A 21,463-nucleotide genomic window follows, 5' to 3' on the forward strand; every position below is an offset into this window, starting at 1 on the left:
GGGAGATCATGCATGCCTGTCCAACCTTATACTGATACACAGTATATATTGTGGTTGCTATGGGTTAATAAACCTCATCCACAACTTACCAAAGATTAAAGGCACCCTCTTTCAGCTTTGAACATTTGGAATGCTGGGTGGCGCCAATTTTTAAAGAAATTAAAACAATATCTAATCTATTTAAATAACTTATCTACTAAAATAACATAAAAAATAAATCGGAGCAAATGGTATAATTTAATAAAAATAACAGCAAAAAATATACAATTTTAATAAAATAATTTCACATCAAGGGGGTTATTTAGTCCGATTTTTTCTGGTTGGACTTTTAAAGGGGGAAAACCACATTTTTTTTCGAAGAATAAAAATGCCCTTGAATTGTTGGAAAACAACAGACAGATATTGTTCCAGTGTATGTTACTTAATGCAGGGAGGGTCTATTGTTGCTTAGCAATGTCATGTTTAACCTGTAACCCTGTGTGATTTTCTTCTTCCTCTTCCTGTGTATGCTCTCTATGAAAAGTTCCTGTTGCAGACATGGTATGCTGAGTTCTATAAAGCAACCAAGTTACTGTTCACACAGAAGTTGGTGTGTGTGTCCTCACTTACAGAGAAGCTGCACATGCAGTTCAGATCAGCTCACTGCTAACATGAATATTGAATTTTTTTAAACCCGATGGCGTTAAAAGTCTGAATAAAAAAGTATTCTACTTCAGACCTGCCGAGTTCACGTAGAAGTCAATGGCAGATGTCCCAAAGATATGCTGATTTGTACTGGGCTTCCAAAAAAGTCGAGGTATTCGGGCATCAAATCCAGAAAAGTCGCGGTATTCGAGCATCAGATCCGATGCTTATCAAGAAGAATTTTTCATGAAAATGTAATGATAAATAGGGGGGAAACGTCTATGCGGATTTGGTCAGAGTGGCTTTCCAAAAATAGAAAGATAAATTCGGATTTTGATAACCCCCTAAATGTACATATTTTGTTTGAAAACAAAATACTTTTGAGAGACACAGCAAAGTCCACCTGGGTTGATACTAGGGATGCACCAAATCCACTATTTTGGATTCATCCGAATCCCTGAATCCTTTGCGAAAAATGCGGCCGAATACCGAACCGAATTTTCATATGCAAATGAAGGGTTGGGAAGGGGAAAACATTTTTTACTTCCTTGTTTTGTGACAAAAAGTCACAAGATTTTCCTCCCTGTCCCTAATTTGCATATGCAAATTAGAATTTGGATTCGGTTCGGCCGGGCAGAAGGATTCGGTCGAATCCTGGCGAATCCCTAAATCGGATCCTGGATTCGGTGCATCCCTTGTTGATAGTGAAATGTTTTATGTTACATGAAGTATTACTTTATAGTCAAGTGAAAACAACCCATAATCTTTTGGTGTAACTGTCTGACTCTCCAATAATCACATGTTTTATAAACTACAACATAAAATGAATGTCTTCCGAACATTGTCGACGAATTGTATAGCAAACATTAACAAGTAGACATCCATACAGACAGAGCAGCGCAGCTGCTATAAATATAATGTGGGACAGTCCCTTTAGAGTACAAGTCACAAAGGATTGACCTGCAATATTTTGACAAACTTGTACTGAGCAGTTCAGCTGATTTCATAATAAAGGAAAGAAGGTGTTGAACATTTTCCACTAATTTTTCTGTTCAAAGAGAAAGTGGAAAAATCTGGCCCTGAATGATCTACAGGCATGTCGGGTTGTTAAAGATAATATAAATTCTTTCCATGTCTGTAAATAAGTTTATTCCATTTCAGTCCCATGGACCCTTGTCTTAAGAATCAACAGGTTTCCCACCAATGTTCCTTTTCTACGTCTTTGATGGAGTCCGAGTCCTGCGTCATAAACATATAGGAGCTGACTGCTTCTCTGAGACCAAGGCTTAGAGGACAATCTTCATTTAACTTGTCGTCTTTGTTAAACAAGTCCAGACTGGAGAGAACAAGAAGAAGAGCAAGATGAGAATGTAAATCGTTATTTTGGGAATAACGTTTTTTTTTACAATATCCAGTAGTGTGACTTAATCTCTTAAATTGAAATTGAGGCACACTTAATTGATATTTTAAGTTCAATATTTCAAATACAACATATGTGGCAACTTTTGATTGGAGGAAGAAACATTTTACCTATCTAACTCTGTCCAGTTGAGGGTTGGCTTTCTGACAACGGTTGGTTCAGATGGCCTTTGGATGACTGGGTTTGGAACCCTTTGCACCACACACGCCTCCGTTAAAGTGCAACAAATCCCATCTGCCACTTCTGTGAGACCAAAGAACGAAAACAAAAATCAAAATGGCAACTCAATGCAGATTTTCTATTTAAGGGGAACTATCAAGAAAATTGAAAAGAAAATACCAAAACTGGCTTAAATATTAATTTTTAAATAAAACAATAGGAAGAAGAGGTAAAACGGTACAAAGAGAAAGCCAAACCCAACACCTTTTAGCCATCATAATAAATTTAAAGCTATACTGACACGTTCCTATAAAAATCGAAGGAACGTGTCCGTATCAAGGAGGTGCTGCACGCTGAATATTTTCCTACAAAAGCCCCCCACCCCAAAGTCACCCCCAGCCTCGCAAACCTTTGTGAAGCTGAACCTCTGACACTACTAACGAGTCTTCTGTGGTTTTTTCAGTCACACTGGGCGGAGGGCAGAGCATTTTTCCATAGGTCGAAGTCCTGTTTTCATTTGTAATTAGCCTATAGAAAAATAGCACCGCCCCCAGCCCAGCGTGACTGATACACCCGCAAAAGATCTGTTAGCAGTGTCAGAGGGTTGGCTTTACGAAAGGTTTATGGGGCTGGGGATGGCTTTTGGGGGCTTTTAGAGGAAAATATTCAGCGTGCAGCACCTCCTTGATACGGACACATTCCTATGATTTTTATAGGAACGTCTCAGTATCGCTTTAAAGGGATTATTCACTTTTGTATGACATTCTGAAACAATTTGCACTTTATCTTCATTTTTTATTATTTGTGTTTTTTGCATTATTTAGCTGAGCAATGAAAAGTAGCAATAACAATACATTTGTAGCCTTACAGAGCAAAGGTTTTAAGATGAGGTCAGTAACTCCCATTTGAAAGCTGGAAAAATTCAGAAGAAAAGGACAAGTAATTCAAAAACGATAAAAAAAAAAATAATGAGACAAAGTAAAAAGTATTCTATAGCATACCAAAAGTTAACTTTAAAAAAGTGAACCACCCCTTTAAAAACGTGACTTACCTGAATAGTAATCCACTAAGTCTTGGAGTGTGGCAAATGTTAGGCGTGGAGCAATGTAAAACCACCCATTTTCCAACTGATGGATACGATAATGCTTGATTGAGTCCCTTGATGTGTGATTTGTTTTTCTTATTGACAAAGTATAGCTTCCTATGGTGGAAAACAAGTACCGAATTACATACAGAAGTATTGTTTTAATATATGTTCATGCCTTTGTAAACACTACAACCATCAACGCATCATAAAATTCACAGGTTTAGATGTTTCCATACCCAATTAGAGCTTTTTGAGTCTCTTACTCAAATCAATGCCAGGTTGCTAGGGTAATGTGACCCTAGCAACAACATTGCTGAATTTGCCAATGGAAGAGCTGCTGAATGAAAAGTTAAATAACTCAAAGGCCACTAAAATGAAAATGTGTTTGTGAAGATGCTCATTCATCCAGGTCATGGTATATCTGTAGAAATAAGTCAAATCAACTGGACTTGCTGTGTTTTTTCTTGAAGACTTTTCACCAGTCATCCCATTGGCTTTCTCAATTCTGAATGTTCTCAATTTTGATGACCGGTGAAACGTCTTCAAACAAAAACGCAGCAAGTCCAGTTGATTTGACTTATTTCTACAGATAAAAAATGAAAACCAACTGCAAATGGTTTTAGACTATCACTCTCTACATTTTTTAAAGTGAATTTAAAGACGACAGCTTTAATTTACTGAAAAAAAATAATACATACATAAATCCGACACACTGACATGTTCATACATGAAGGCTAAGGAGGTGGAACATCTCAATAATGATCATATGGTTTAATACCTTCAGTCATATAACCTGTTGTCCATACATGGAGGTCAAAAATCTTCAGCCTCTAAGGCCAAGGGCAGTGGAAGTTTGGTAAAGAAGAGATATGGGAAAATTCCTATTTGCTCTAGATAGTTCTAGGTAGACCAGGGTTGAAGGTGAATCAGGCTGTTTGGGATGAGCACTTATCTCCTTCCACAGATATTCATGGAACTTTAAATAATAACTCATATAACAATGTTTATAACGATCTGTATCCTTATTAATAAAGGTGGCCCTGATCAAATGATGGACATCATGGGGATAATAGAAACAAATAGTCCAAAAACAACAGCTCTAAGCCATAATCATACATATGACCTCATATGTAGGCCATGGATCTTCAGTCTTTGACAATTCTGTCTGATACCGAATTACATTTCTCTGCCTTCTTTTTCTGGGAGATTCAGTTCTACAATAGTTAGTGAGCACCAGGTGAAACATCTCTGATGGCATTGAGGATGTTCTCCTTTCAGTAGAAAAAGTAGAAGTGTGTACTGTGAGAACAGACTACAACATTGTTAAAACCCCCAGGTGCATGTGTTTCAATGACTGCCTGCGGGTTTACTGTCCCTACTCTGGGTTAGGCATCATTTCCCCAACTCACAACACATTCTTGGTGGCAGGTGTAGGGGCTTCCTGGAGTCAGACAATAACATTATTTGTCTGAAATGCTGCCCTAAGGGGATTCTCTAATGAATTTATGGTATTTTACCCTTGAGACATACAATGCACGAGATACCAAATTTGTACCCATGTGCTTCCTCTATAAAACCATTTAAAGCTTGCAATGCAAGACAGAAAATGAGTTTTAAGTTCCCCAGGGAAGAATTTGCATTGATGAGTCTCTTTCTTCGCCCCAAACAATGACAGTTTATTGGAAGGCAGATGCATAACTACCAATAACTGTGACCCACAACAGAATCTGTTTTGCTGATATTCTAATCACCAAAAGATCAGAACTATCAGGGTATTCAAGCATTGATGTTAGCAATGGGAAAGGATTGTGACTGTGGGATAGCAGGTATAGTAGGTAGAAATGGTGCCTTTAGTAGCAGTGGGATAATAGTCTCTTGGAAGGGGCTGTGGCTGTGGGATAGTAGGTATAGTTGGGAGAAATGGTGCCTATAGTAACAGTGGGCATACAAGTATGTGGGAAGGGATTGTGACTGTGGCATAGCAGGTTTTGTAGGGAGACATGGTGCCTCAAGTAGCAGTCGAATAATAGTGTTTTGGAAGAGAGTATGGCTGCGGAATAGCAGGTATAGTAGGGAGAGATGGTTCCTACAGTAGCAGTGGGGATAATATCACTGGGAAGGGAGTGTGACTGTGGGATAGCAGGTATAGTAGGGAGAGATGGTGCCTATAGTAGGGGTGGGATAATAGTGTATGGGAAAGGACTGTAGCTGTGGGATATAACTTATAGTAGGGAGAGATGATGCCTATAGTAATAGTGGGGATAATAGTCTCTGGGAAGAGAGTGTGGCCTTGGGATAGCAGGTATAGTAGGGAGAGGTGGTGCCTATAGTAGCAGTGGGATAATAGTCTCTGGGAAGGGACTGTTGCTGGGGGGTAGCAGGTATAGTAGGGAGAGATGGTGCCTATAGTAACAGAGGGATAATAGTCTCTGGGAAGGAACTGTGCCCAGGCCCAGACTGGCAATCTGTGGGTTCTGGCAAATGCAAGAGGGGCTGCTATAAGTTGCCATAGAAGGTCATTATTTATTGGGCTGGTGGGGGGCTGCTTGGGCCTCTGTGTACTTGGAATGCCAGGGTCTATTTTGATTCCCAGTCCGGTCCTGACTGTGCCTGTGGGATAGCAGGTATAGTTGGGACAGATGGTACTTCTGGAAATGGATTGTGGGATACAGGGACAGGAACATTAATGTAGAGCTTGTGCTTTTAGAACTGTCTGAAAAGAGCATACAGTACTTATTATTAAGTGTAATATTCTCCTTACCACTTCTTGTCTCACTTTCCCGGATCAAGAAGGAACCACTCCGGTTAGAGTTCACCATAAGAAGCTCTTCCGCTTTCTCCCTGGTTATGCCCTTGTACAGCCACCTGTCAGAGAGGGAACTTGCGGTTAAAACCTTGTTTCAGTCTAACCAAAAGAGAATTATAAAACCCATCACCAAAATCTTTGTGACACGCACACTGGGGGTTGAAAATGAAAATTATAAGCATTTGGAAATGGTATAGCATAAAATCAGTACTTCTGATGCAGATATCTTTAGGGATACAAATATAGGAGAGGTATATTGGGGGAAAGGAACAGTAAGCACAAGATAGTGCCACTAACAGATTATATGTTCCCATCCCATCCTGGGATAATTCTAGGCTTCAATGCTACCCTTGTTCACAAATGTCTACCACATGGTAGCATTACCCTGCACCCCACCCACTCTTCACTTATTGCTTAAGTACAACTCCCAGCACCCAACAGGAACAGGGGATATATTTACAGAAGTAGTGGGTGGTGCTTTCCTGTAACTCATGCAGTAAGCTAAACAAGATTAAAAGTTACAAAGGGTTAAATAAAGGTAGGGTGCTAAAAACACTTGCACTGGGCTGTACCACAACACTCTAATGAAAGGTTTCAGGGAGAGGAGGTAGGTAGCATAAGTACAAGCAATGCGGTGGACTAGAACACTTTGATGGCAGCTTACAGTTGTAGGGGCAGTGGGCTGAATTAAAACACTCTAATAGCAGTTTATAGGAGGAGAGAGGCAGGAGACATAAAAGCAGCTGGATTGGAAACTGTGGTGGAAGCTTACATGGGTGGCATTAAGTCAATGGCTTAAAAAATAGGCCAGGCTAGAGCATGTTGATTATGATTATGCAAGCAGTGGACTAAACTGGAACACTAGAATTGAAAGTTATGGAGGAGGGGCAGATAGGTACTTAAAAGGCACCTATCATAGGAAACCTGTTCCTCCACTGGAGTAGAGAGTTAATAAAGCCCACACTCCAGTTGGGGGAAACCATAACTTTTTGGCCAAATAATGCTGGTAGACTTGCTTGTGACCAAACATGACCGTCCCGCACTGGGAGCTTCCTGCCCTGTTGCGCTCTAGGAGCATTATTTGGCCAAACAATACTGCTGACTACAACTGAAAAGCTGGCTTTACTAGCCAGTGGAGCAATCACTTTTCCTATGATAGATGTCTTTTAAGTAGGCAAGAAGTTATCCTCCAAAAACAAAGTTCTTATCCAATCCACTGCTTCTCCTTCTGCAGCAAAAAGAAAAGTAAAGGCCCATCATGCATTACTCTGTGCTAACAGATGCTACAGCAAAGCCACTAAACACATACTGCAGCGTCTACTTCACTTACCTATTACACACTTTGGCCACATAATTTGTAGGTACGTAGCATTCTTCTCTTGTAGAAACAGAGGAGACCTTTAGCCAATCCCCATCTCTGTGTAAGAAAAACATTTTTTTTTACTTCTGAAAACCACAAACCGATAATTAGCAGGAGGGAGAGAAACAGGTGTAGCGTTGTCATATAAGAAAAATTAAAATTATATGCATAATATTAGTTTTGCACTATATCCTTAATCTTATATCTGACCGTGTATGGCAATCTTTACAGATTAAAGGGCATTGACCCACTATAAAACACTTTCCCTGATCCTAAGTGCTAATATAGAATTCCTGCCATAAAGCAAGAGAGGATTTTTGCCTTTTTTTCTGCGTTTGCATACTCGAGTTTGAATTCAACCGGGGCACTCTCTGCTAGCTTGTATAGTTTGCCCCATGTCTCTGTGGTTTCCTCCCACACCATGTGTGCATGATAATTATTCATGTTTAACTGGGGCATGATGAGAATGATGAAACTAAACTTAAGAAACTACAGTGATGACTCCTGAGAAATCTATGCATCACTAGTTCCCTCTAACATAAAAATGTATATTTATGATACTTTTTACAGCATATTTCACATAGAAGCCACCTTTCTTTAAAAGGGAACGCCACAGCAGTATTTGTCTGGCTGTTTATTGTCTATGCACTATTGGTTCTGTCAGCTGACAGACCTGTAGAAGAATTGACTATTGCTGCATTGTTTCACAACCAGAGAACAGAAAGGGAGAAACAATTTATCTTTTGGATAGCAATTCAATTTACATACAACTTTAAAAACCTAAAAAACACTGTAATTAATGCAGATTGGAAGTTGCTTAAAATTAGACATTTCTTTTTGCTGCCCTGTTATAACACCCGGTAGAATGATTCTGTAAAACAGGCCTGTTTGAGACGTTACTTTGTGGTCAGGCAAGATGAGAACCTTATTGCTATTGCTAAGGGAGTGTTATCTTGTTATTTTTATTATATTGTATTTTTATTTTTATGTGTGTATGTGGTCACTCACTCAGAGAGGATGTTTAACTGCTCTCCGAAACGAATGCTTAGATCTGTTTGGCCACCGAGCGGGAAATTGTACAAAGCCACAAAGATGCACTTGTCTGCTGCTGCATAGAAAAACAAGAAAAAATATAACAACAGGTTATGCACTGAGCAGGTTATAAGACATTAAACTAGCAATAATAATAGCAAACTGCTTACAGAGGTCGTGAGAGAAAACACTGCTTGCTATATTTGGCAAGAAAAAAAGGCTGTGGTTTGGCGGAAAAACATCCTGAATGGGTACCATTTACGTTATAGTATATACATTATAGTATCCAAAATTAGATTAGTAAATTATGTGTGTGTATATATATATATATATATATATATTTATATATATATATATATATATATATAGGTGATGCAAGGATCAGCACACTCATTTGTAGAAAAGCAAAGTGTATTTTATTTCAACACAGCATTGTGTCCAACGTTTCGGTTCCTCCTGGGAACCTTTATCACAGCATTGTGTCCAACGTTTCGGAGGAACCGAAACGTTGGACACAATGCTGTGTTGAAATAAAATACACTTTGCTTTTCTACAAATGAGTGTGCTGATCCTTGCATCACCTGTATCATTAATTTGATCCTGCACCTCAAACTCATACAAGTATCGAGTGCTGATACCCACAGGACGCATATATATATATATATATATATATATATATATATATATATATATATTTCTTTCTTACAAAAAACAAAATCTATCTATTAGTATATAGGCTGCTATATGTGTTGTCTGCTTATGATCTCAACAGATTCTATAGTGTTTCACATAACTAGATTAGTATGATATAGCTTAGCATGTGTCCACATAACAAAATGCAGCTTTATTAAACGGAAGACTCAGGAATTTAAAGTTACCCACAGGCACTACCAATCTTGGATCATGTTAGCATGTTAGTCAATTTTTATGCTCAGTCTGGTCTGGGTTACTGTTAAGAAGCTAAACTTAGGGACTGTCAAAAATCATCAAGCATTTCATTTCTGTTGGTTATCTATTCTTGCTAATGCACTACTGTATTATCTACCTTTAGCTTTGCATGCTGGGAATGCAATGGGATGCAATTGTATAGATTTGCTAAATTGAAAATGCAAAATGAAAAAAAAATCAGTAAGCATAAAATTAGCTGTGTTTTGTCTTCACTGATTTGGTTATACCATGATACATAGAAATGTCAGCACAGGTGACTGGTTGGAGCCTTAAACATGATTTTCATGATCTGTTTCTTGTAACTAGCTGTATTTTGCCTTCATAGATTCTGCTACACCACAGGAGTTATTATTTATTAAAGTCCAAATGCCAAAAACTTTTGAGATTTATTAAACGTCAAGGATGGAAAAAGTCAGAATCCGAAAATCCAGCATCTCAGACCTGCTGAGGTTTTATATAAGTCAATGGGAGTGGTCCCTAGCCTATTTGGAAGAATCTGTGGTCTGCGCTGAAATTAGCCCGAAATTCTGACTATTCCGCAGAAAGCCAACAGACAGACTCACCTGCTTGGTTTATTTCCATGTTGGTTAGGCTGGCTTCTATTGCGCTGTAACCTTTCTTACAAGGAATGTTCCCCATGCCTCCCACAATTCCACTGTTTAGAAGAAGTGGCGAGCCAGGAACCTGGGAATAAAATCAGATTGTGTTGTTATAGAGTAATTAGTGTTTTATCACTCATAGTTCCAACCATATCTAGAATTGTAAATATGTATTTACCACAAATCTTGTGCTGACTGTCAAGCTAGGTTTCTGGCATTTCCAGGAGCAAATCTGGCCCTGACTGGCCTTCAGCTGTGCCAGTTTTACAAACACTGCAATTTTAAGTACTACAGTCCAGGCCCGGACTGGCAATCTGTGAGTTCTGGCAAATGCCAGAGGGGCTGCTATAAGGTGCCATAGAAAGTCAGTATTTAGTGGGCTGGTGGGGGCCTCTATGTGGGCTGATTGGGCCTCTGTGTACCTGAAATGCCAGGGCCTATTTTAATTCTCAGTCTGGACCTGCTACAGTCCATCCTTCTGGTTTGAATGAGGCCCTGTGCTCACACACAAACCAAGGGCACTTATACATGCTAGGTTCCATCAGCCAATGAATAGACAGAAGCAGGTCTCTTTCTCCCTTACTTCCTGTTTCAGTCAGAGCCTGCATTTTTCCTGTCAGAGGTCCATTGAGGGAATATTGGAAATTATTGGGTGGGTTTTAGGCCACACACGTGACCTCACATCCACTCTATAATTTCCAGTGGTTGCTGGCTGTCCTTAAATATGAGCAGTATAGTTAGAAAAACCCAGTAATATATAAAAATGGACTGTACCCTCCTTTCCTATTGTATGTAAGGAAAATACTGAATCGGAATAAGTGTAGGCACCACCCTCAGTTACAATTACACAGTAAAGGTGATGGAAGAGTTCCTTTGGTGATTTTGCAGAGACACCTACTGTTATTTCCCATCTTGTTCCCCCTGTGCCACACTTTCCATGACACCGACTGTTAAATAGAAACATTATTTGTCAACAAACACAAGGCCCCTACACAAGAAAAGTTGAATAATTACCGGACCCCACAGCAAAATCGCCTAAGAGTAAATATAAGTATCAGGAAACATACACTAATACTGCTCATCAGTCAGATCCTCATTGGCATCTCAATATAATGTCCATCTTATTCATGGTCTGCTTGTTATTCTCCCAAAATTCTTATCTGATTTAATATGCAAAACATTACTATAAATCCTCCTGAGATGTTGTTCAGCACCCCTAAAATTGATTTAGGTCGAAAAACCAATTTCCTTTTTTTTTTTCATTATATTACCAGTGAAAATAAATCTACTTTTCCCCCTCAATTTATTATTTCTTTCCTAGCAGTATTTGCCCTAATTGATAATATAAGATTGCTTTCTGAAAAGCCATTCTAAATCTCCATCAGAATTGACCAAGTTTTGCAAACTTTTTTTTATTTTATGTGGGGAAATGTATCAATTTAGGATTGCAGGACTTTCCCAAAGACTCCAACAATGGTCATTTATGAAGAGGACTTGGTGTTTGTCCCAAAGGATATCATGATTTTTGACAGCCCAAATTTGAAGAGCTATTTCTGAAGACAAATATATAACCAGCGGAAGAATAAGCCTGATTTTTCAGTTTTAGAGAGTTTTAGAATAGTGATGTGCGAGCCAGCCCAATACCCGCAGGACCCATGGGTCGGTCGGTCCGAGCCGACCCCGCACCCCCCTTTGCAGGTGTAGGGCGGTCCGGGTCGAGCTCCTATATAGCCGCGCGCCTGCTCGCCCTCCCCCTTTTGTGACGTCATCGGAACCCGGAAGTCGAATGCAGGCGGGTGCGGGTGGAGGGAGGGCAGGTCCAGGTTGGCTGCAGGTAAGGTTTTACCCGACCCACACATCACTATTTTAGAATGCTCAATCATTTAAAAGAATGTTTTCAGAAAGCTGGGAATAGCTTTCATAAATATATACAGGTATGGGATCCGTTATACAGAAAGCTCTTAATGATCCAGAAAGCTCCGAATGATCCAGAAAGCTTCATTTTATTTAATAATCCTATTTTTTTCTCTCTGTAATAATAAAACAATACCTTGAACTTGATCCAAACTAAGATTTCATTAATCTTTACTAGAAGCTCAACCTACCTATTGGGTTTATTTAGGGGCAGATTTATCAAGGGTCGAAGTGAAAATTCGAATTCAAATTTTTTAGTTTTTTTAAGTGGCATTCGACTAGGGAATACAAATTTGAATTCGATTTCCAAAATGTATCATGTACTGGTCCTTTACGAATTCAAATTCAACTATTCGCCACCTTAAACCTGCCGAACTGCTGTTTTATACTATGGGGACTTCCTGGGTTCAATTTGGAGATGTTTGCAGCCTTCCTGAAAATCAAGGGGTTTTTTTTCAGAGAAAAAAATTCAAGAATCAAATTCAATTTGAATTGAATTAGAATTGTTCGAATCGAAGGAATAGTGCATTCGATCAAATTCGATTCAAAGTTTTTCCCAAAAAAAACTTCTATTTTTCAGTCCACCAACTGACTCCAAATAGGTTATAGGAGGTCCCCCATAGGCTAAAACGGCAGGTTTTAGATGGCGAATGGGCGAAGTCTAATTTTTAAAGAGACAGTACATGATAAATTTTCGATATTCGAATTTTTTTACAAATTCAAATCTAATTTGGATTATTCCCTAGTTGAAGTACACAAAAAATAGCTCAAAATTATAATTTTTTTCATTCGAAAATTCACCTCGACCTTTGATAAATCTGCTCCTAAATGTTTACATGGTTTTCTAGTAGACTTAAGGTATGAAGATACAAATTACAGAAAGAGACGTTAATTGTAAAGCCCCAAGTCCCAAACATTCTGGATAACAGGTCCCATACCTGTATATTAAAAAAAAACGATCACAGGAAAAAAGCTACATTTAACCTGCAATTTTTTTTTCAACCTTGAATAAAACTGCCTCTTATCGTGTAGTGAGACAGTGTAGCACCTATGGCATTGATGTGAAAAAGTAAAATATTTACCAAGGCAGCTGCTTTCAACCTTAATACACAATGAAGCACATTGCGAATAGAAGGAACAAAAAAAATATGCAGTGTTAGTCTCGGTTTAACTGCCAGGAAATCTTCTTGTTACAAATGATTTGCAATATAGAATATGACAGTATGCTCTGTACAAACATAAAAGGCGCTCTTAGGAACATGCTGCTTCCCAAAACAAAGATTAACTGTAAATACTAAAACTTTCCAACCACAGGCTCCCAGGAGCAGAGAAAAAAAAAAAAGCAAAAACCGCAACATACGATATCGGTCATTTCTTAAGGCAGGTGGAATCTGAAAGCAGTTTGATAAATATCGTTTTTATATTCAGGTTTATGTTTTAACACATTTGTAGTACGCATTTTAAATGGGTGTTAATCCCAATTTCTATGTTCGTTTTTAATAAATACAATAATATGAGGACATAACTTATTATTGGCATAAAGCATTGCTTCTCTGTATATTTTTTTCTGTATATAGATGGCACCTGCCATATAGTACAGTATAAGGGTATAGTTTATTGTGCACCCAGAACATTTCTTCTCTATTTATTTATACATATGTGCCATATTGTTTCCCTAAGACAGTACAGTATGAGGGTATAAGTTATTGTGTGCCAAGAAGATTCCTTCTCTGTATATTTGTATTTATAAATATGGGTAGGAGCTGTGTATGAAACCTTTCTCTCTCTCTACATACATACATTTTGCATATGACATTGTATTGCCTGAATGCAGTCACATATTAGAAAAAGTGCAGCTCACATAAGGACATACATACATACAAATACAACTGAGATTAGGATTTATTATAAAAATATTTATTTATATTCCATAAACATGGACAGAGCAATGCTGCAGAGTTTGGTAACGTTAAGGTGGCCATAGTCGCACCGATAATATCGTACAAAACTAATTTTCGTACGATATTTGGTGCGTGTATGGTGGGAGACGAGTCGAACGATATTGGCAGAAGACTTGGATATCGGTCGGTTTGTTGATCGGGCTGGATGGAAAATTTTGCTCGGGTGCCTTTGAAGGCACCAGAACATCGGCCATTGTTAGTGCTCATTCGTCAGATACAGGTAGAATTCTCTTGTTTCTACCTTTTATATCTGACGATTCAGCTCTACACGTGTGTATTGAAACAAATGATCTTTCCTGGAAAGATCTTTTACAGGAAATATCGTAATAATTGTGACGTCTATGGCCACATTTATTCAACCCATATAATTCAAAGCATAGCAAGAACTTTAAAAGGGCGATGATTCCCAAACAAGCAGATTTTAAAATGAAAAAAATATATAGCAGGGCACATTCAGTATAAAGGAGCAAATGACAAATAAACAGTAGAGAAAGTCATTCACCATAAAAATAAAAAGGTATCATTAAAATAAGTGCCTTTTTTTTTAAATACCCATGTCTGTCGAATTCTGCAGTGGCTGGGCAAATTGCGCTTGCATTTTCTAAGCTAAAGATTCATTCTTTTTTTTTACGACTTTAAAGGAACAGTAACGCCAGAAAAATGAAAGTGTTTTAAAGAAAAGACAATATAATGTACTGGTGCCCTGTACTATTTAATTCAGAAAAACAATTAAAGTTTATATAAGCAAGCTGCTGTGTATCCATGGGGTCAGCCATTCGAACACAGGGTACACAGTAGATAACAGATAAATTCTGAAGAATTCCATAGTATACTACAGAGCTTTTCTGTTTGTATGACATTATAGATGTTAAGAAGTAACTATTCCCCTTAATAAATTTACCTAGTCTACTGATACTCCCTTATAGGTATATTTATTCATTTATTATTATTATTATTTTTATTATTATTATTAAACACTAGCTTATTTAAGAAAAAAAACATGACAAAATATCCCTCACGCCAGTGGGGATCACATTGTTTCATTCATTATCAGTGAGGCTCAAATGTTCTAATAAATTGGAAAAACTAAAGTTGCTTGATAATATTCCCATCGTGTTTTATGGAAACTCACCAGCTTTTACTTGTTTTTTTTCTTTAATAAATACCTACTATTTGAGGTTCTGAAGAATATCTTCAAATATAAATTCTCATTTGAGTTTTCTTTGAATCTTGAATGTTTTCGTGAATTTGATTAAATTGCCCCCTTAATGCTTAATAATGTTGCTATTGGCAGTTATAGAAACTTTGACAGCTTTTACTTGCCGGGTTTTTTTTTTTTTTTTGCTTTAAAAAATATAAACTCTGAAGTTCTGAAGAAATACAATACAATATTCTCCATCATATTTGAATTCTTACTAGAATCTTGAATTTGACTACATTTTTAATAAATGGGGCCATTGTTGTGCCACACAATCAGGCCTGGACTGAATTTAAAATAGGCCCTGGCATTTTAAGTACACAAAAAAATTGTATTCGAATACATATGGATCTCCCACCTTAAGCTGCCAGGAGTACTATTTTGGCAATAAACAAATAATAACATGAAACCAAACTATCCTTTAATCCTCATAAAAGCTGTGACATTTTTTTTAAATATATAGGGTGGGTGGGGGGAAGGGATTGACAGCTCTCTTCCAGCACCGTCTTCACCATGCTGCACCATTCTGAATCTGGATTGCCTCAAGGACCGTTCCAGATAGGTAAGTTCCCACCTGTGCCAGGTATTTCAGCCCTCTGTCCACAATCACCTGACCTCCACCAGCAAATAATCATCAAGACATACCGGCAATATTGCTCAATACTGCACCACAAATCATTATTCAAACTGCTCCCAGCCTGCCTCTGATCCACCCCCAGCCTGGCCCTTTCTAGCTGCAATACTTACTGATTCCACGCTATTTGGCTCGGGCCTGCCCCCTCAATGGCGTGATCCTGCCCCTGTGACATCACTGTTCCTCCCCCTCATGGACCCGCCTCCCACCTTGGCAGGTAAAGTTTTCCCAAAAAGGTATGCACCACATCACACTCCTGTTACAACTATGAAGCGCCATACAACACTAATGGTACTCCGTTGATGCACCACAATTCAGGTTCTTCATTAATAAAACACACTACACTTAGGGGTAGATTTATCAAGGGTCAAATTGAAAATTTGAAGTAAAAAAAAAATAGAATTTCAAGCTATTTTTGTGTACTTCGACTAGGAAAAAGTCCAAATTCGATTTGAATTTGAAAAAAATTATAATATTGAAATTTATCATGTACTGTTTCTTTAAAACTTCAACCATTCGCCATCTAAAACCTGGCGAATTTTATCCAATGGGGACCTACTAGAGCCTATTTGGAGTCAATTGGTGGAATTAGAAAAATCAAGGTTTTTTTTAAAAATACTTTGAATCGAATTCGATCGAATTTGATTTCGAACTATTGAATACTGCCTATTCAACCGCAATACAAAAAAAAAATTAGATTTTTTTAAAATAATTTTCGGTTGTTTTTTATTTGAATTTCAAAAAAACCGCCATTACTTCGAAAAATCTGCCCCTAAATATCTACAACTATATATCCTTTATCATGTAGACACAAGCCGTATCCCAAACCTTCCTCAAAACAGTAAGTTGATGGAGGTCAGGGGCGCTCCACCAATGAGGTGAGTTGAGACACTCGCCTCAGGCAGCAGCGCCCCCCTGGTTGCCAGGGGCGGCAAAAATGGCGCTCCTGGTAACTAAGAACCGAATTTCTGTTTTTCTACCTGGAAATCCGGCTCTTCTAGTGCAGAGAGAGCAAATGCACTCTCTGCAATAGCGACGTGAACCGCCCTCGACCCAATCTGGTGCAACCTGGACCGCCCGACCCCTTTGACGCGACGTGGACCTCCCGGACCCCCTCCGGCGCTGAAAAGCTGAGTGCCTTGGGGAGGGGTGGGGGCGGCAAAAGGAAGGCTACCTAAGGCGGCAAAATGCCCAGGATCACCTCTGATGGAGGTTACAGTCAGGCATTGAGCAGGAACATCAAAGCTTAGTGCAAGTAAGATTTAAGCAAAAGAACAAGGCAGACAGAGAGAGAACTGGGATCTCAGTTAATGAAAGTATCAGTCTGACAGCACTATGCCATTGATTTACGCCCATGCACATCTCACTTTCTTAGTCACACCAAACCACTTACCCCCTAAAAACATCCCAGATCATCTGCTAATCTCGTCTTTACTCATAATGCTTTCAATTCTGGTGAGGAAAGCCTCAGTATTATGAAACAAAGGGTTGCTTTAAATCATTAGGGTTGCTTTAAATCATCCTTGCTGAGGATTCTGGGAAATGCAGTTTAGCTAACGAATCTCACTACAGGATGAAAACTGAGAAGTAGTGATGGGCGAAATTATTCGCCAGGCGCGAATTCGCAGCGAATTTGCGCGATTCGCCGCCAGCGAATAAATTAAAAAATAAATAAATAAAAAATCGCTGGCGTCAAAAAAAAAAAAAAATTCGCGCAAAATTCTCAAATTTTTCGGCGAAGCGAAACGGCGCAAATTCGCCCATCACTACTGAGAAGCAAGGCCAGACGGATTCTTTCATATTTATGGGGGGGGGGACCGCGAGGTCTGCTGTACAGCTGTTTTCCATTCTCAGCCCTCTGTGAAGCTTACTAACGCGCTCGCTCATTTGCGGGGGGCAGCCGATGAGTGAGCAGATGGATAAAAGTGGGAGGTTTTGGCTTCGATGTGCATGCTGGGCCCCTCTGAATATCTTTTATGGGGGGTCCTGGATCAGGGCCACTGCCTGTGCTCAATGTGTCTTAGGACAATACACCATACATCTTGCAATGGAGCATTATGGCATCACTGAAAACTGAAACTATACTGAAAAAAAAATTCTTATAATAAAAATATGTTATATACATAAAAGTGCTCTGTAACAAGTTTAATGTAAGGTATTTCAACAAATTTACTGTTTCATTGAAAAAAAGGTTTTCAGAGAAGAAAATGTTTTTATTCCCTTCCTGTTCTGCAGAAAGCGAAGTTTCACCTGGCCTCCTGTTACAAGCCACTTGTAAGACAACCTACTGATTTGTTGCTGTTGGTTACTAGACCCTGTGCAAACGTTGCAATTTAAATTTGCATTACCCCATAATATTGTTATATAACTACAAGTGCAAAAGAACTGTTTGCAAACTGTCAAGATTAGTAAATGTAAAGAAGTGTTGGCAATGTATATAATTCTCTTTATGCCATTTGCTTTAGAAAGGCCAGAGATACATTAAAAATGATATATAATTAATAGTGATGCACCGAATCCAGGATTCGGTTCGGGATTCTGCCTTTTTCAGCAGGATTCGGGTTTAGCCGAATCCTTCTGCCCGGCTGAACCGAATCCTAATTTGCATATGCAAATTAAATGCGGGGGGAAATCGCATGACTTTATGTCACAAAACAAGGAAGTAAAAAATATTTTCCACTTCTCACCCCTAATTTGCATATGCAAATTAGGATTCGGATTTGGTTCCGTATTCGGTTGAATCTTTTTGTGAAGGATTGATTGCATCCCTAATAATTAACCCATTATTTCTGGATTTAAGTCAACCACCCCCCCAAAAATATTATACTGAATAGCAAAGTCTATCTGAGCCTTCAGCTGAATAAAAAAATGTTGTTACATTTTCTTAAACAATTATTTGTGATAGCATTTGTTTTTATGAGCAGTAATGTCACTGAGCAGTTTTTCTTTGCGCTCCTCATTAGAACACTCTCCTGCAGACATTGCTGAAGTAACGCTAGCAAAAATTCGACATCATACGGTGCCCTGGATGCAAGTTCGAACTTTTTGGGATTGGCGTTTTCCTAGCGAATTTACGCCTGGCGAAGTGTTGCCATGGCTGCGAAGCCGTCGCTGGCAAATTTTCGCCGGTTACGGAATTTGCCCCATAGACGTTGCTTGGCTCACTGTGAATGTTATTGCAAATGAATAATTGCAAGCTTGTGTTAAATCTAATTTTCAGAAGGATTCCAATTAATCAATTTCTGGCCATTGGCTAGTAATTAGGTCTCATAGGGGCAGCCATGGCCACACATATGACCACATTTTGGTCCTACATAGGGCTTTCATCAGAAAATGAAGCCGGAATTCTAGGAAAACTGCTGTATTGTGTGGGCAAGAGATATTTGATAGTCACAAGGACACATTTTTCAAAATTTTGTGCTGGGGGGATACAACATTGATCATTGAAATGTCATTAGTTTTGTAAGAACAATCTCTGATCCCAATTGTGCAGCTGCACAAATGCAATTATTAGAGACCATCTTGGGGTACTTGTACCATTAATAATCTATTCTCATAAGACTGTAGCGAGAATTCACATTGTTGCAATGCAATTGTGCAAGGGACAATCCCTATTAATCATTTGTGCAATAAAGAGATAATTTGGCCTCTCAGTTTATTGGTGAATCTCCCTGTGGGACCAGATCCTAGTAGACCCCTCTGTATAATTATTCCAAACACCTTAACATTACAGGGGTATTAACTTTCCGGGGGTTGAATACTGTACAGGTAAGGGATCTCTCCTACCAGAAAACCTTTGTCCGGAAACCCATTATGCGGAAAGCTCTGAATTAAGGGAAGGCCATCTCTCATAGACTCCATTTAAATCAAATAAGTACAGCGTACATTAAAAAATGCGTTCTCTTTCTCTTTGGATTTATTTAATATTTAAATGATTAAGGTATGGAGATCCAGATTATAGAAAGATCCCCTTACCTGGATTTTTGTAGAATGAAGAAATTGCATTGCATTATAAAGATTAGAAAATATATAGTAAATAAAGTACCCCCTCTTGTAAATTATAAGGATATTATAAGTTACCGAGGAGTTTCATGACCATATAAAAACACGAGGCCGAATGCAGTTCCATACAGGTCATGGAACTGCCTGAAGAAGAGGAGATTTGTCGCCAGGCAACGTGTATCTCTGCCCTAAAACATTACTTTGTACTTAATCCAAACCAATAATTAATCCTTATTGGAAGTATAATCAGCCTATTGGGTTTATTTAATTTTTAAATGATTTTCTAGTAGACTTAAGGTATGAAGATGTAAAAGTATGGAAAGTATCCATAAGTATGGAAAGATCCGTTATCTGGAAAACCCCAGGTCCACAATATTCTGGATAACGGATCCTATACCTGTGGTTATAATATAGTTCTATATAATTATATATTTCTGGTATTATCCAGAAACCCATTATCCAGAAAGCTCTGAATTATGGGCAGGCCATCTTCCATGAAGTGCATTTAAAGCAAAACATTTTTAAAACGCGTTTTGTTTTTTTTCTCTGTAATAATAAAACAGTAGTTTGTACTTGATGGCACAAATCCCTCCTTTAGGGCTTAAATGAAATGACAAGGTATGTAGATCCAAATAACGGAAAGACCCCTTATCAGGAAAATCCCACGTGTGAGGCATTCTGGATAACAGAGCCTGTACATGAATAATTACATAGAACATTTCCTAAATCACTATAATACATTTTTGCAACAATTTTTGCAACACTGACAGTAAACAAAATGAGCAACAACATGGTCACCTGCACATACAGGTTTTTAATACTTGTTCTTCTTAATCACCTTCCTTAGCAAGATCTCAGCATTGGTACACAGGGAGACAATAAAGTAGATTGCAGATCAGTAAAGAAGGAGACTTACCTTGGGAGCATATTTTCAGCAGAGCACAGTTATACGAGTCTGGTCACAGATTGATGTGAGAGTCTGTCAGGGTATAGGCAGTCTCTGAATATAAATAACGTCACACACTGGGGGGGGAACAAAGTAATAAGTGTGAAGTCTTGTGCTACACCAGCACCTGTATGTGTGACATGACACACTGCATGAACTAGAGGAGGAGGGACGTGTAGGAGGAGTTGGAAGGGACCAAAACAGGGCAGCCTCTCTGTATATGTCATGGATTAATTGTATTACCAAATGTTCTAAGGTCATGGAAAGAACATTGTGTTTATGATACAAGCGCACAGACAGCAGGATCTCACACATCACATACGTATTACTACACATCAGTGACCTTTTAAGGTGTAATTCAGGCACAAAATAATGTGGACAATTGCGCAGAACCACAAGAGTGTTAAGCCATTGACGTCAGAACATAGTGTAGATCAGAGGGTGTCCAAACGTTTTGCAACGAGGACCAGTTTTGGTGAGATGAAAATGTGTTTGGCCAACCATTCAGTCTTTCTTTGAACCATTAGGCATGAAGATCCAATTAACAGAAAGATCCCTTATCTGGAAACCCGTTACCGAGCATCCTTTAAAGCAGGTCCCATACCTGCATTCTGAATGCACTTTGCAACTTTTTTTGTAAATTAAGCACTTTGATTGCACATATATTGTCAAGTGACGTAAACTTGCCACACTATAAAATCATTTTCTTGTCCCTCCTCTTTTTTTTTTTTTTTACAATTTTCTCTTTTTTTCCTTTTCATCTTTTTTTCTGT

The 21,463-nt window shown here is 38.5% G+C and overlaps 1 protein-coding gene across 1 annotated transcript; it reads right to left on the reverse strand.

The window, feature by feature from the left end:
- Window positions 1-1,246: 1,246 nt before the first annotated feature.
- Window positions 1,247-21,247, reverse strand: sla2.S (Src-like-adaptor 2 S homeolog). Its single transcript, XM_041578858.1, has 8 exons — window positions 20,661-21,247; window positions 10,000-10,120; window positions 8,465-8,564; window positions 7,427-7,513; window positions 6,052-6,155; window positions 3,255-3,404; window positions 2,155-2,287; window positions 1,247-1,960 (listed from the first exon to the last, which is right to left on the reverse strand). The coding sequence occupies exons 2-8, from the start codon at window positions 10,073-10,075 to the stop codon at window positions 1,810-1,812; spliced, it is 801 nt and encodes a 266-aa protein (XP_041434792.1). The 5' UTR covers window positions 10,076-10,120; window positions 20,661-21,247; the 3' UTR covers window positions 1,247-1,809.
- Between the last annotated feature and the right edge of the window lie 216 nt (window positions 21,248-21,463).

Source organism: Xenopus laevis, chromosome 9_10S, assembly GCF_017654675.1.
Source record: "Xenopus laevis strain J_2021 chromosome 9_10S, Xenopus_laevis_v10.1, whole genome shotgun sequence".
Lineage (NCBI taxonomy): Eukaryota > Metazoa > Chordata > Amphibia > Anura > Pipidae > Xenopus > Xenopus laevis.